This window comes from Chiloscyllium plagiosum, unplaced genomic scaffold, assembly GCF_037043375.1.
Source record: "Chiloscyllium plagiosum isolate Xiang-an unplaced genomic scaffold, Cpla_swu_hap1 HiC_scaffold_20, whole genome shotgun sequence".
In the NCBI taxonomy this organism is placed as follows: Eukaryota; Metazoa; Chordata; class Chondrichthyes; order Orectolobiformes; family Hemiscylliidae; genus Chiloscyllium; species Chiloscyllium plagiosum.
Window position 1 is genome coordinate 38,491,095 of NW_028270158.1, and position 12,213 is coordinate 38,503,307.

General features: G+C 42.5%; 2 protein-coding genes across 2 annotated transcripts in view; one reads left to right on the forward strand and one right to left on the reverse strand.

Moving 5' to 3' along the window:
* Positions 1 to 6,758, reverse strand: part of percc1 (proline and glutamate rich with coiled coil 1) — a 31,517-nt gene extending 24,759 nt beyond the window's left edge. The window contains exon 1 of the mRNA XM_087997824.1: positions 6,672 to 6,758. The gene's annotated coding sequence lies outside the window, so the exon portion shown is untranslated. The remainder of the gene's footprint in view (positions 1 to 6,671) is intronic.
* A 117-nt stretch (positions 6,759 to 6,875) lies between these two features.
* Positions 6,876 to 12,213, forward strand: part of pgap6 (post-glycosylphosphatidylinositol attachment to proteins 6) — a 36,987-nt gene continuing 31,649 nt past the window's right edge. Inside the window, exon 1 of the mRNA XM_043711566.2 lies at positions 6,876 to 7,052. Within this exon, the coding sequence (XP_043567501.2) occupies positions 6,998 to 7,052 (55 nt within the window). The 5' untranslated portion in view covers positions 6,876 to 6,997. The remainder of the gene's footprint in view (positions 7,053 to 12,213) is intronic.

Here is a 12,213-nt window from a genome sequence, read left to right on the forward strand (position 1 = left end):
GGGTTTTTTGGGATATACTGTGCATTTTGTCATTGCCTTACCTAGCAATTAGACAAAGCACCCACCTATAGGTGTACAAATAAACGGCTGATTCAGATATTTGTCTCGGACTGAAATTATTAAAGTGAGTGAGCTTTTGTTTCTCACAATTGGGGGCTCGTGTCCAGGATTTTCTTCCATTACCGGGGGGAGTGGCTGGCCTTGGACACTGGGAAGATGCGTCCCGTTCCCCATTGAGGAGCGGTCTCGTGTCCCGGTTTGGTCTGCTCCCTTGGGTGACTGATGTGAATCCTATAAGAGAGACATCTGAATCAGACAGTGATAGGAGCTCGATAGAAGATAAGGTGACAAAAGGAGCCAGGTAACTCTGTGCACAGACCAAGGTAAGAAAATTGACTTTTAAGTATTGCCTTGGTGGCCGGGATTGAGTTTTAGTAGTTAATAAGGGACTAACGAAGGAACTCAATATGGATTGCACTGTGGGTAAGGGAAAAGCCTCCGGGGAAACAAAGTAAGGAAACGGCAATGGAAATGGAGGCGGGGTCCCTTACAACATTCCTCCGGAAAGTCCTTTGGGAAGGATGTTGTGGAAATTGGCAAAATAATACTTGTACAAGGGAGAAAGATGATTAAATATTGTTGCTTTGTATGGACTAAGGACTCCATTCTTCGTCCCGCTGTCTTCTGGCCAAAGTACAGATCGGACAAGACTGGGTTTGTGAATATCTGAGTTTATATGTCAATGTGCGAGAGAGAGAGAGAATGTAAAGAGCAGTACAGCTGGTAGGAAGTTTAACCCTTTGTGACTTGGTTTGAGTGAACATTTGTTTGTTGGTGATTGAATGTTTGTGTTTTATTCCCTGGAGCTTGAGTTCCAGGACTGTTTTGAATCTGATTTTGTTATGGAAACTTAACATGATTTCTTTTAAGGTTAAGGAGTCTATTGAGATTATGAAGAAAAAAAAAACGAATGATAACTCCTGTTCTTTTTACAGATCATGACTGCCTTACTATCAGTTTCTAACTAATCTCTTTTATCTTTACATAACAGCGATTTATGGAGGACAGTTGAAGTTTCAGTTCAACATTAAATTGTAGTAAAAGCAAAATTCTATGGTTAATATCTGTGACCTTGGATTCAGCCATTGTTCATGCATTAGAAGATTTTTTTTTAAAAAAAACTTGAGTAGACAAGTTCTTTTAAGGCAAGCTCTGATTATTTTACGACCTATAGTATTGTAATTGAGCAATGATTGGTCAGGACTATTTAAGAAAACTAATTTTGGATCTAAATTAAAGGACTAAAACTGGGTAATTAGGGTGAATTGCAAAATTGGGAACTGTATGCATTTTGCATTTTAACTATTAAATACTGAAGAAATGAACGTAAATATATATAAATATATTTATAAGTTAGGAACAGGCTTTAAAGGTTAGTCAAGCATGAATTGATGAATTGGTGTTTGAAGTTATGGGGAGCTAGAAATATTGCAATATTTCTTTAAAAAAAGAAAAAGGGGAAAAACGTAACGACTTATCCCCTTTGGGAGGTACCCATAGGGGACAAAGAGATTGGGTTTGTAAGTGCTCCCCTCACCAGTGGGGAGGTCAGAACATTTAAAAAGGAAATGAAGGTCCTGGTTGAGGATCCGGTGGGGTTGTCTGAACAAATTGATCAATTTTTGGGGCCCAGTCTGTATACCTGGGCTGAATTAATGTCTATTTTGAATATACTATTTACTGGGGAGGAAAGGGGACTTATACGAGGAACTGCCATTAAAATATGGGACAGGGAACACCCGATTGGAGATGGGGATGCTGGACAGGGGGAGGTGAAGTTTCCCCTCAGAGACCCCAGTGGGAAAACCAAAACCCGGAGCATAGAGAAGAAATGAGGGAATTGAAAGGCCTGATTCTAAAAGGAATAAGAGAGGCAGTTCCGAAGTCACGGAATTTGATTAAAGCCTTTGAAATTAGACAGGAGAAAGATGAGACTCCCTCAGCTTTCTTGCAAAGATTAAGGGACTCAATGCGGAAATACTCTGGAATGAACCCTGAGGACCCAGTAGCACAGGGTCTTTTGAAAGTACATTTTGTGACAAAAGCATGGCCAGCTATACAGAGAAAGATACAGAAGATAGAAGGATGGAGCGAAAAACCATTAGATGAATTGTTGAGAGAGGCACAGAAAGTGTTTGTAAAAAGGGAGGATGAGAGACAAAAACAGAAGGTGAAAATGATGGTAGCTACGGTTGATGGGGTAATTAAGGGGAGAATGGAACCAATAGTGAGCAACCGGAGCGGCAGGAGGCAGCATGTAGGACAGAGAGGAAGAGGAAGAGGGAGAGGACAAGGGGGAACATTTGATAGAGGGTTTGAGCGACAGGGGCAGAGATGGAAGTCGCTACAGGCAGGATGCTATTATTGTGGAAAGATAGGGCATTTTAAGCGGGAGTGTCCTGATCTACAAAGGGAAGAAAGGGCAATTCCGCTTATGAATTATGATGAAGAATAGGGGTGTCAGGGGTTCCTGCCCTCGGGGGCCCACCAGGAACCCTTGATAAACTTGAAGGTGGGACCCTGTAGGGAAGAGGTAGTCTTCCTAGTAGATACGGGGGCAGCACGGTCATCGCTAAATTTTAAACCAAAGAAAGTAGAAATGTTAACACGGTCAATTATTGTTTCTTTGTTTCAGGGGTAAAAGGGGAAGGATTTACTGTTCCAGTATTTGAACCTATGATGATAGAAGGTCCTAAAGGTAGGGTTACAGGGGAACTGCTGTATATCCCTGATATAGGAAGTAACTTACTGGGGAGAGACCTAATTATCCTTTTAGGATGGAGATTGGAATTCAGGAAAAAGAATTAGTTGTACAACTGGCAATGTTGACAGAGGACGCAGAGAGAGAGATAAACCCTATAGTATGGGCTAGAGAAGGGAATCGTGGAAAACTACAGATCCCTCCCCTTACAATAAATTTAAATCGAAAAGGAGACGTTATCTGTGAACGACAATATCCTATTTCCATAGAAGGTAAACGGGGACTGCAGCCAGTAATTGAGGGACTGATTAGAGATGGACTATTGGAACCATGTATGTCTCCTTGTAATACCCCAATTCTACCAGTGTGGAAATCTGATGGAACTTATCGATTGGTGCAGGATTTGAGAACATTAAATCGGATAGTACAGGTCAGGCACCCAGTGGTGCCAAACCCCTACACGTTATTAAGTAAGATCCCTCATGACCACAAATGCTTTAGTGTGATAGATTTAAAGGATGCCTTTTGGGCTTGTCCCTTGGCGGAGGAAAGATTTGGGACTATCCCCCTATGAAATCTTATTTGGATTACCTTATCTGGGAACGCAGGGGGAATTGCCAATTCCCGAAACTAAAGATTTGTTTTCAAAGAAGTATATACTGGGCTTGTCCTCCTCTTTATCTTTCCTCAGAAAACAGGGTCTATTGGCACAGACTCCGCCCCTTGAATTTGCTGTTCATCCCATCCGGCCAGGAGATTGGGTCTTAATAAAATCAGGGACAGAGACTAAGCTGCAGCCAGACTGGGAAAGGCCGTATCAGGCTCTTTTGATTACCGAAACGGCAATAAGGACGGCGGAGAAAGGCTGGACTCATTATACTCGGATCAAAGGGCCAGTGGACCCTCCAGTTGAGGAAGAAATCTGGACAGCCGAATCAACGCAAGACCCGCTGAAACTCAGACTAAAGAGACTTTGAGTAATTGACTATACAGTGGCGGCGCGAGCGCGGGATTATTTCTGTAAGATTGTATATTAAGCCTTTTTGTGTTTTAGCATAGTGATTAGAATACTGGGAATGCTTAGAGTTATGATGCTAGCCCTCTTCGTATTAGGATTTTGTCAAATATCATTTTCATATGTATTATTAATGGTTCCTGAGTCTGATAATCCACAAGTAATAGACACTGATGTATGTAGCTTAGTAAATTGTGGGAATGTAGCTAATCAGAGACAATACCGCAACTCAGAGATACATCTTAAGTCCTATGGGGATGGCCTCGGGGATGGTACCTGGTATAATGGTCTTGTCACAATACACCGGGCCCCCTTCCGACCAGCACGCGATTGTCCCGATAAAAAGTGTAACCCCATATATTTAAGGAAAACCACATGGCACGAAGCAGTTTTGGGAGGTGGCACTTATGAGGTACAATTAAATGAAACATTTGGGATTGAAATGAAAGCAAATGGGAAGGAATTTGTGGGCTGTTGTTTTCGAATTAGCGTAGGACAGGGAAAACGGGTAGAATTACTGGGTAATGAGATACAACCTTTCACCCCTCCCGATGATCCTAAAGTAGTAAAAATTATAGAGGTAAAGGATTTGAAACAGACCATCGAGATAGAGACTGGGTACGGGGATGCAAATGCCTGGGTTGAATGGGTAAAGTATACTGTAAAAAGTCTGAACAAAAGCAATTGCTATGCATGTGCCTCCGGTAGGCCAGTGGCCCAGGTGGTTCCCTTTCGCTCGGATGGAAGCGAGACAGGAAGGGCATGAAATGTATGATAGCCCTGTATCAGGATGAGACTGCATGGAATGATAGGAATTGTACCTCCCTATCTCTGATGTTCCCTCCCTTGGAGGAGAAAGATGCAAAAGTTCCCCCCACATTTTCCGCCGTAGTTGGAAATCACACGACATGTGTGCACAGGCGAGGTACGAGTCGGTCGAGACATTTGGGGGAGCTGAAATTATGTACAAAGATTAAGAATGTTACCGAAACGGAGAAGGGAGGGAACTACTCAGCATTAAAGGTTCCCCGAGCGGATCTGTGGTGGTACTGTGGAGGAAAAATATTGAGATCCACCCTACCTCTGGATTGTACAATTGGCAATTCCATTTACCTTGGCATTTGAGAAGGAGAAGATAGTAAGAAAAAGGGGAAGGGGTAAGAGATTACTGTTAGATACGTCTTTTGATGACAGGATTTATCTTGATTCGGTAGGAGTTCCTAGGGGAGTACCTGATGAATTCAAGGCTCGTAACCAGATTGCAGCAGGCTTTGAGTCAGCTCTCTTTTGGTGGGTAACAATTAATAAAAATGTAGATTGGATAAGTTACATTTTCTCTCATCAACAGCGATTTATAAATTATACAAGAGTGGCGGTTAAAGGAATATCAGAACAGCTTGATGCGACGAGTAGGATGGCATGGGAAAACAGAATAGCCCTTGATATGATTTTAGCAGAGAAAGGGGGTGGTGGTTTCTATCCTTACTTCCCTGATAGTAGTAGTCGGGGTATTGGTGGCTATTGGCTGTTATATCATACCCTGTATTTGATGGCTCACCCAGAGGCTGATTGAAACAGCCTTGATGAAACGAATGCCCCTGAGGGGAAATTTGACAGAGGAACTTTATCAACTAAATAATAAGGAGATGAGTGAGACTAAGATGGATGAAATCTCTGAAATGATGCTTGCGAATTTTGGGAACAATGTTTAAAAATAAAAGGAGACAAAAATGCAGAAGATAACAGATAGTAATGAAAAGAAAAAGGGGAAATTGTGGGATATAAATGAATTAATGTTATTTCTGCAAGTATAAATTCTGATACAGAACAGGAATGAGAAAATACATATTCAGCAAAAAGAAAGGATATGTTAGCATGAGACGTGAATATAGAACAATGGTGGATATATGGGCAAACAGGAAAGCATCTGTTTCCCCCTACTCGGAGACACAGGAACAAACCCTAATCAAAGAGGTCAAAGTGGCCTCTGGATAGAAATAGATGCTGATAGAAGAAAAGATATGCCTAATCAATAATCTACAATAGACTGACGTCAAACACCCTTATGGGAGTCAGAGATAAGAGTTTGTCACGGACAAGACAGGATAAACAGAAGTTGTGGGATAAGTCTTAAGGAAATGAGTGACGTAAGCGAAGCAGGGAACAGACAATGGAATAAGGAAAACATATGGGAAAAACAGTATAAATTGCAAGGGTTTTTTGGGATATACTGTGCATTTTGTCATTGCCTTACCTAGCAATTAGACAAAGCACCCACCTATAGGTGTACAAATAAACGGCTGATTCAGATATTTGTCTCGGACTGAAATTATTAAAGTGAGTGAGCTTTTGTTTCTCACACAATTATAGCCAATTTGTGTTATAGTAGAAGGACAGGTATTTGATGAGTTAGAATCCAGCACACCTGGCTCCAGGTGAGGGCGAGGCGTCGGCTGGATGACGTCACAACTCAGCAACGTAACACAACCCCAATTGGACACCTGTGACGATTGCAATCCTGAATAAGGGATCACTGTTAACTCTGATTTTTTTTCCACAGATGCTGCTGAGACCTACTTAACCTTGCAGGAATTTATGTTTTTGTTTCTGATTTCCAGCATCGGCAGCTCTTTCCGTTTTTTGTGACGCCCCCAACACCCAAACACGGGTGGCGTGGTGACGTCACGTAGGTGCAACGTCGGGAATCCCCGCACCTCTGCGCGGTGACGTCATACACCTGAAACGTCTTATGGCTCCACCCAACCCCCCACCAACTCTGCGCGGTAACGGCACGTATCGGCGACGTCATTTTGATTCCACCCCCCTCCGTATGATGACGTACACAACCACCTGAAGAAGGAGCAGCGGTTGGAATGTTACCGCGTTCAAACAAACCTGGTGTTGTGTGACTTTTAACTTTGTACACCCGAGTGCAACACCGGCATCTCTAAATCGTAGTTTATCGGTGACCTCACGTATCACCCCCGCCCCCTTGTTGCAACATCGTCACGTCTCGGAGACATCACACTAGCCCCCGCCTCTGTGCGGTGACGTCAGGTATCTTCGACGTCACATTGACCCCCGCCCCGTTGTGACGCGAGGTGGCCTGTGATGTCAGAGGGCATAGCCGCGTCAGCCGGGAAGATGGTCGAACTGAGCCGGTGTCCGAGCGGAAGGTGGAAGGTGTGGTGAGAGCACGGAGCCGCTCCGGTCCGACAGCAATGGTGCTACTCTTGACTCTCCTTCTGCTGCAGTGTGGGTTGGCTCGCGCTGCTGGTAAGGCCCCTTTTAGGAAGCCGTCGGGCTGTGCGGTGTCACTCGGTATGTCTCAGACAGCGGACAGGTACCATCCCAGCAGCTGGTCACTCCATTATCCAGCTGGTCCGAGGATCACATCTGATCACCTCGGGGCCTGGTTAACACCCTGTATGTCCTGCGATCGTAAACGCCATGGGTGCAAGCTAACACCTCGGGTATATAACACTCGTTATGACGTTATACAGTGGAATTCGGTCGCATATCCTAACAGAATGGCTGATAGAATTTTAGATTGCTGAAAATTCCCGTCTCCTTGGGCAAACTACTACTTTCCTGAGGTAAAAACAATGACTGCAGATGTTGGAAACCAGATTCTGGATTAATGGTGCTGGAAGAGCACAGCAGTTCAGGCAGCATCCGAGGAGCAGTAAAATCGACGTTTCGGGCAAAAGCCCTTCATCAGGAATAAAGGCAGAGAGCCTGAAGCGTGGAGAGATAAGTGAGAGGAGGGTGGGGGTGGGGAGAAAGTAGCATAGAGTACAATGGGTGAGTGGGGGAGGGGATGAAGGTGATAGGTCAGGGAGGAGAGGGTGGAGTGGATAGGTGGAAAAGAAGATAGGCAGGTAGGACAAGTCATGGGGACAGTGCTGAGCTGGAAGTTTGGAACGAGGGTGAGGTGGGGGAAGGGGAAATGAGGAAACGGGTGAAGTCCACATTGAGGTATTAATGCCTCAATTTTACTGCTCCTCGGATGCTGCCTGAAATGCTGTGCTCTTCCAGCACCACTAATCCAGATACTACTTTCCTGATACCTTTTGATGCCTAAATTGTGGAACTCCTAAAATAGAAGCGAATACAAAAGCAAAATGTGCTGGAAATTTGATATTAAAACAAAAGAAACCCTCGGCAATCAAGTCAGAAAAGCAAAGTTATGGTTCCAGATCTCCTGAAATATTTATTTTTTTCTGTATAGATGGTGCCTTGCGAGTTTTCCAGCATTTTTATTTTTAGCTACAATAGAGCTACATAAACTTCAATCAAAGCTTAGCTGTTTAACTGCTGAGTTTTGGAAAAATTGAATGAAAATTTGCTCTTCAGTGCAAACTTTTTTGTTTTGCTGCATTTAAAATAATTGGAAAGTTTTTCTGATAAATCTATAATTTAGGTAGTAATCTGCAATCCTTCAGAAAGGGTTTGTAAAAATTGGATGAAATCAGATTTGAATAATAAACTTGTTTGAACTTTCCCATTCTCCAACCCATGTCTAACTCTGCTGCAATTTCATCTTTGATCTTTTTCAATTCAGTTCCTGTTTGATCAAACTACTTAAACTGCAGTTGTCAAATGTATGTTCTCAATGGCTATGACTATGTTGTGTTGTCCATTCTTGTTGTTATGGACCAGTCTGTAGCTTTTAACACCAGTGAAGGCACCAACCTCTTCCAACACCTTTGTTGTCCAGCCATTATGACTACCTTCCCCATTGTTCAACTCTTACTCCTGTCCAGGACAACCTGAAATGTCTTCAGTCAAATGCTGGGGCATTCAAAGTCATTGTCTTTAGACTAAAACTGGAAAATGCTGGAAATAGGCAGCAAGTAAGGCAGAATCAGTGGTGATGAATAGAATTGACATTTCATGTTCAAAAACTGAAATTGCTGAGTTTCTCCAGTAATTTCTGTTTTTCAGATTTCCAGCATTTGCAGTTCTGTTTTGTTTTGACATTTCAGGTTAATTACTGTTCATCAGAACTGCTTTCAAAACTTTGATGTATGATCATTGACCTGAAATGGATGATGGATGAATAGGATTCTTAACTCGTACCAAATCCTATTCAGCCATCATCCTTATACTCACTGCCCATGTTGGCTTTCAGTCTACCCAGTGGTTTGATTTTGTTATTTTCATCCTTGAGTTCAATTTCCGGCAACACCTATCTCCTTTCTTCTCTTAAAGCCTTCGCCAACTCTGTAAGCCAGCAGGGATGTATGTTTTTCTAACTCTAGCTTCTTGTGTATTCCACTTAGTCTTTCCATTGGTGGTTCAGCCTTCAGCCATCTTGATCCAGTACTCAGGAATATCCTCCTCAAATCTCTGCTTGCCACCTCTTTGACCAAACATTTAGTTATGTTTTTATTGGTTCCATCTTTGATACTATATTTATGTCTCATTGTACCTCCTGAAGCTCCTTAGAATGTTTTGCTATTTTAAATGACAACTTGTATTTATATGGCATATAGTGCAGGTTTTTGTAAGAGCTATCCAGCATCTACCCCCCTGCTTATTTCCTTATAGAAATTACTGTTCGTAGAGTCATAGACATGTACAGCATGGAAACAGACCCTTCAGTTCAACTCCTCCATGCAGAACAGATATCCTAAACTAGTCTAGCCCCATTTGCCAGCACTTGGACCATATCCCTCTAAAATCTGAATAATTTTCAATACATTCCAGATCATAATAAATTGAAAGACGTTCATATAATTGTTGGTTTTTGTATTATGTGTTAGTTAAGTCTATCACTTGCTCTGAGGATAATATTGTATGAAGATAGCTGGCCAAAGCATCAAGGAGCAAAATGCTGTCTAAGGGGAGGAGGTGCAGAATAGAGAAGTTATGTGCAATTTTTTAATTGGAGGGAAAATGGCATTCTTTTCAATTAAATGTGAGGAACCCTAAATGATATGCTGTCAATGTAAGGAAAAGGAAACGATTAGAAAAAATTCTAAGGGACAGAATTAATCTCCAATTGGACATGCAAGGAATCATCAAGAATACTCAGCATAGCATTGTAAGGGGCGGATCATGTCTAACAAATTTGGTTGAATTTTTTTGAGTGACTAAGAATGATGATGAGGGTAGTGTAATTGATTTCAGTAAGATGGTTGACAAGGTGTTGCAGGGTAGACTATGAATTAGGAGGAGAAAGTGAGGTCTGCAGATGCTGGAGATCAAAGTTGAAACTTTATTGCTGGAACAGCACAGCAGGTCAGGCAGCATCCAGGGAACAGGAGATTCGACGTTTCGGGCACAGGCCCTTCTTCAGGAATGACTATGAATTAGGCATGAACGTAGGAGGTATGATTGATAAAGTTCATAGGTGATACAAAAATAGTTTCTGTGGGAAATTGTGAGGAGGAAAGCTTTAGACTACAGATTGATATAGTTAAGCTGGTCAGATGGACCTAACAGTGGCAATGGAATTACAACTTGAAAGTGTGAAGTGAGTCATTTTGAGAGGACGACAAGGGAAGGTGATGCACGTTGACTGGTAGGACCTTAGAAAGTACAGAGAATCAGAAGGACTTCGGTGTGCATGTTCTTAGATCCTCAAAGACAGCAGTTCAGGAAGGTAACGTGATTAAGAAAGGACATAAATACCTACCGCTTATTAGTCAAAGCATTGAATACAAGAGAAAGGAAGTTATAATGGAACTGGGGATAATGTTAGGACACAGCTGGAGTACTGAATAGTTCTGGATTGGAAGGATGTGATTGCATTAGGATTATTTAGAAGATATTCACCAAGATGTTGCTAGGGCTGCAGCAGTTCAGCTATGAAGAAAGATTAGATAGGATGGGACAAAACAAAGAACTGTAGATATGTCAACAAGATGGTGGTGGAGTAGGGTTCTAAGTGCTATTTTTTTTCTTTTTGCTTACCTCTTGTCCTGAGCTCAGGTGCCTCGTGCGGATCATGTGGCCAGCGGCGAGTGGGCCCCTGCTTACCTTTTCAGTCCGTGCACAAGACCTGGCATCGGATTTTGTAGTGGTGAAAGATGGTGCCTGAGGATTGGTGACTGCATTGTTAGTTGGGTCTGACGCTGGCGGCAGCGAAGCAGTGGTGAAGGGCATCACAGCGACTTTGAGGTGGGTTAGCGATGTGACTCTGATGTTGGTTAGTCTGACGCAGGTGGTGACAAGGCAGTGGCAGAGGAGCATCAGCCCAGCAGTGAACAATAGTGTCTGAAGAATGGCGACTTCAGTGTCTGGTGTAGGTGGTGGCAAGATGGTGGAGAAGGGATGGTATCGTAGTTGATGAGCTGGCTCAGAACAGATGGACTTTCCTTAAGCTACATCTTTCTATTTTATTTTCTCATTCTTAAAACTGTTCAAAATGGCACCGGATCATGGTGACAGAGGAAAGGCTTTTCACATGTTTTGCTGTTTTTCTCACTAAAATACATGTGACAATAAAATCATTGATTCATACTGATAATCTGAAAATAAGTTAGAAATTTCTGGAGAAGCTGAGCAGATAGGGCAGTGTCTAAGATGAGAAAACAATGACCCTATTTCAGAACTGATAGCATCGAGAAGAAACTGGTATTTACACGAACGACAGGGGGTGGCAAGGGGAGAGGGTTGAGTGGACTGGAGACAGAGGGGGAAAAAGAAAATTAAGCATAGAGGGATTTTTTAACAGTAAGCTAGGCAAGAAGAAAAGCGAAATAGGTGATGATGGAGTCTATTACTGGGTGAAAATGGATTGGCTGTGCTGAAAGCAGCCCATGTCATGACAGAACCTGGGTATGGAGATGGGAAAAATTGAGGTGTTCAGGCGATAAAAATGATTGAACTCAATATTGAGTCCTGAAGGTTGCAAAGTCCCTAAGTGGAAGATGAGGTATGGATCCTCCAGTTTGTGCTGACCGTTGCTGGAGCACTGATGCAGGCATAAGACAGATATGCAAATACAGTAGTGTTTGGAAATGGCAGGCAACTGGAAGTTTAGGTCATTTTTATAGAATTAATGTAATCAAAAACCGAAAAGGGGAGGTGAGGATTTGGTTATTGTAATCCATGTCAGACACACGAACGAAAGAGAAGACGACAATTAGATGAGTGTCAAGTGTTAGGAGGTAAATTGAAAAGGAGGATTTCCTGAGTCAACATCTGGTGATTCGATTGCTCATCAGCTGCGCAACAGGAAGTGTCTCTCTCTCTCTCTCTCTCTCTCTCTCTCTCTCTCTCTCTCTCTCTCTCTCTGCGACTGCAGTTTTGAAGAAAAATGCAATTTTTTGAATGGATTTCAAAGAACTTCCATTCATTCAACACATTTCTGGAATGAAGGACTTATAAAGGAGGTTAGACAGATTGGGCCTTTGCCCATTGGAGCCTAATGGAAAGAGTGGTGACCGAATTTAAAATACAAGATGCTAAGGAGATTTCCTGTTAT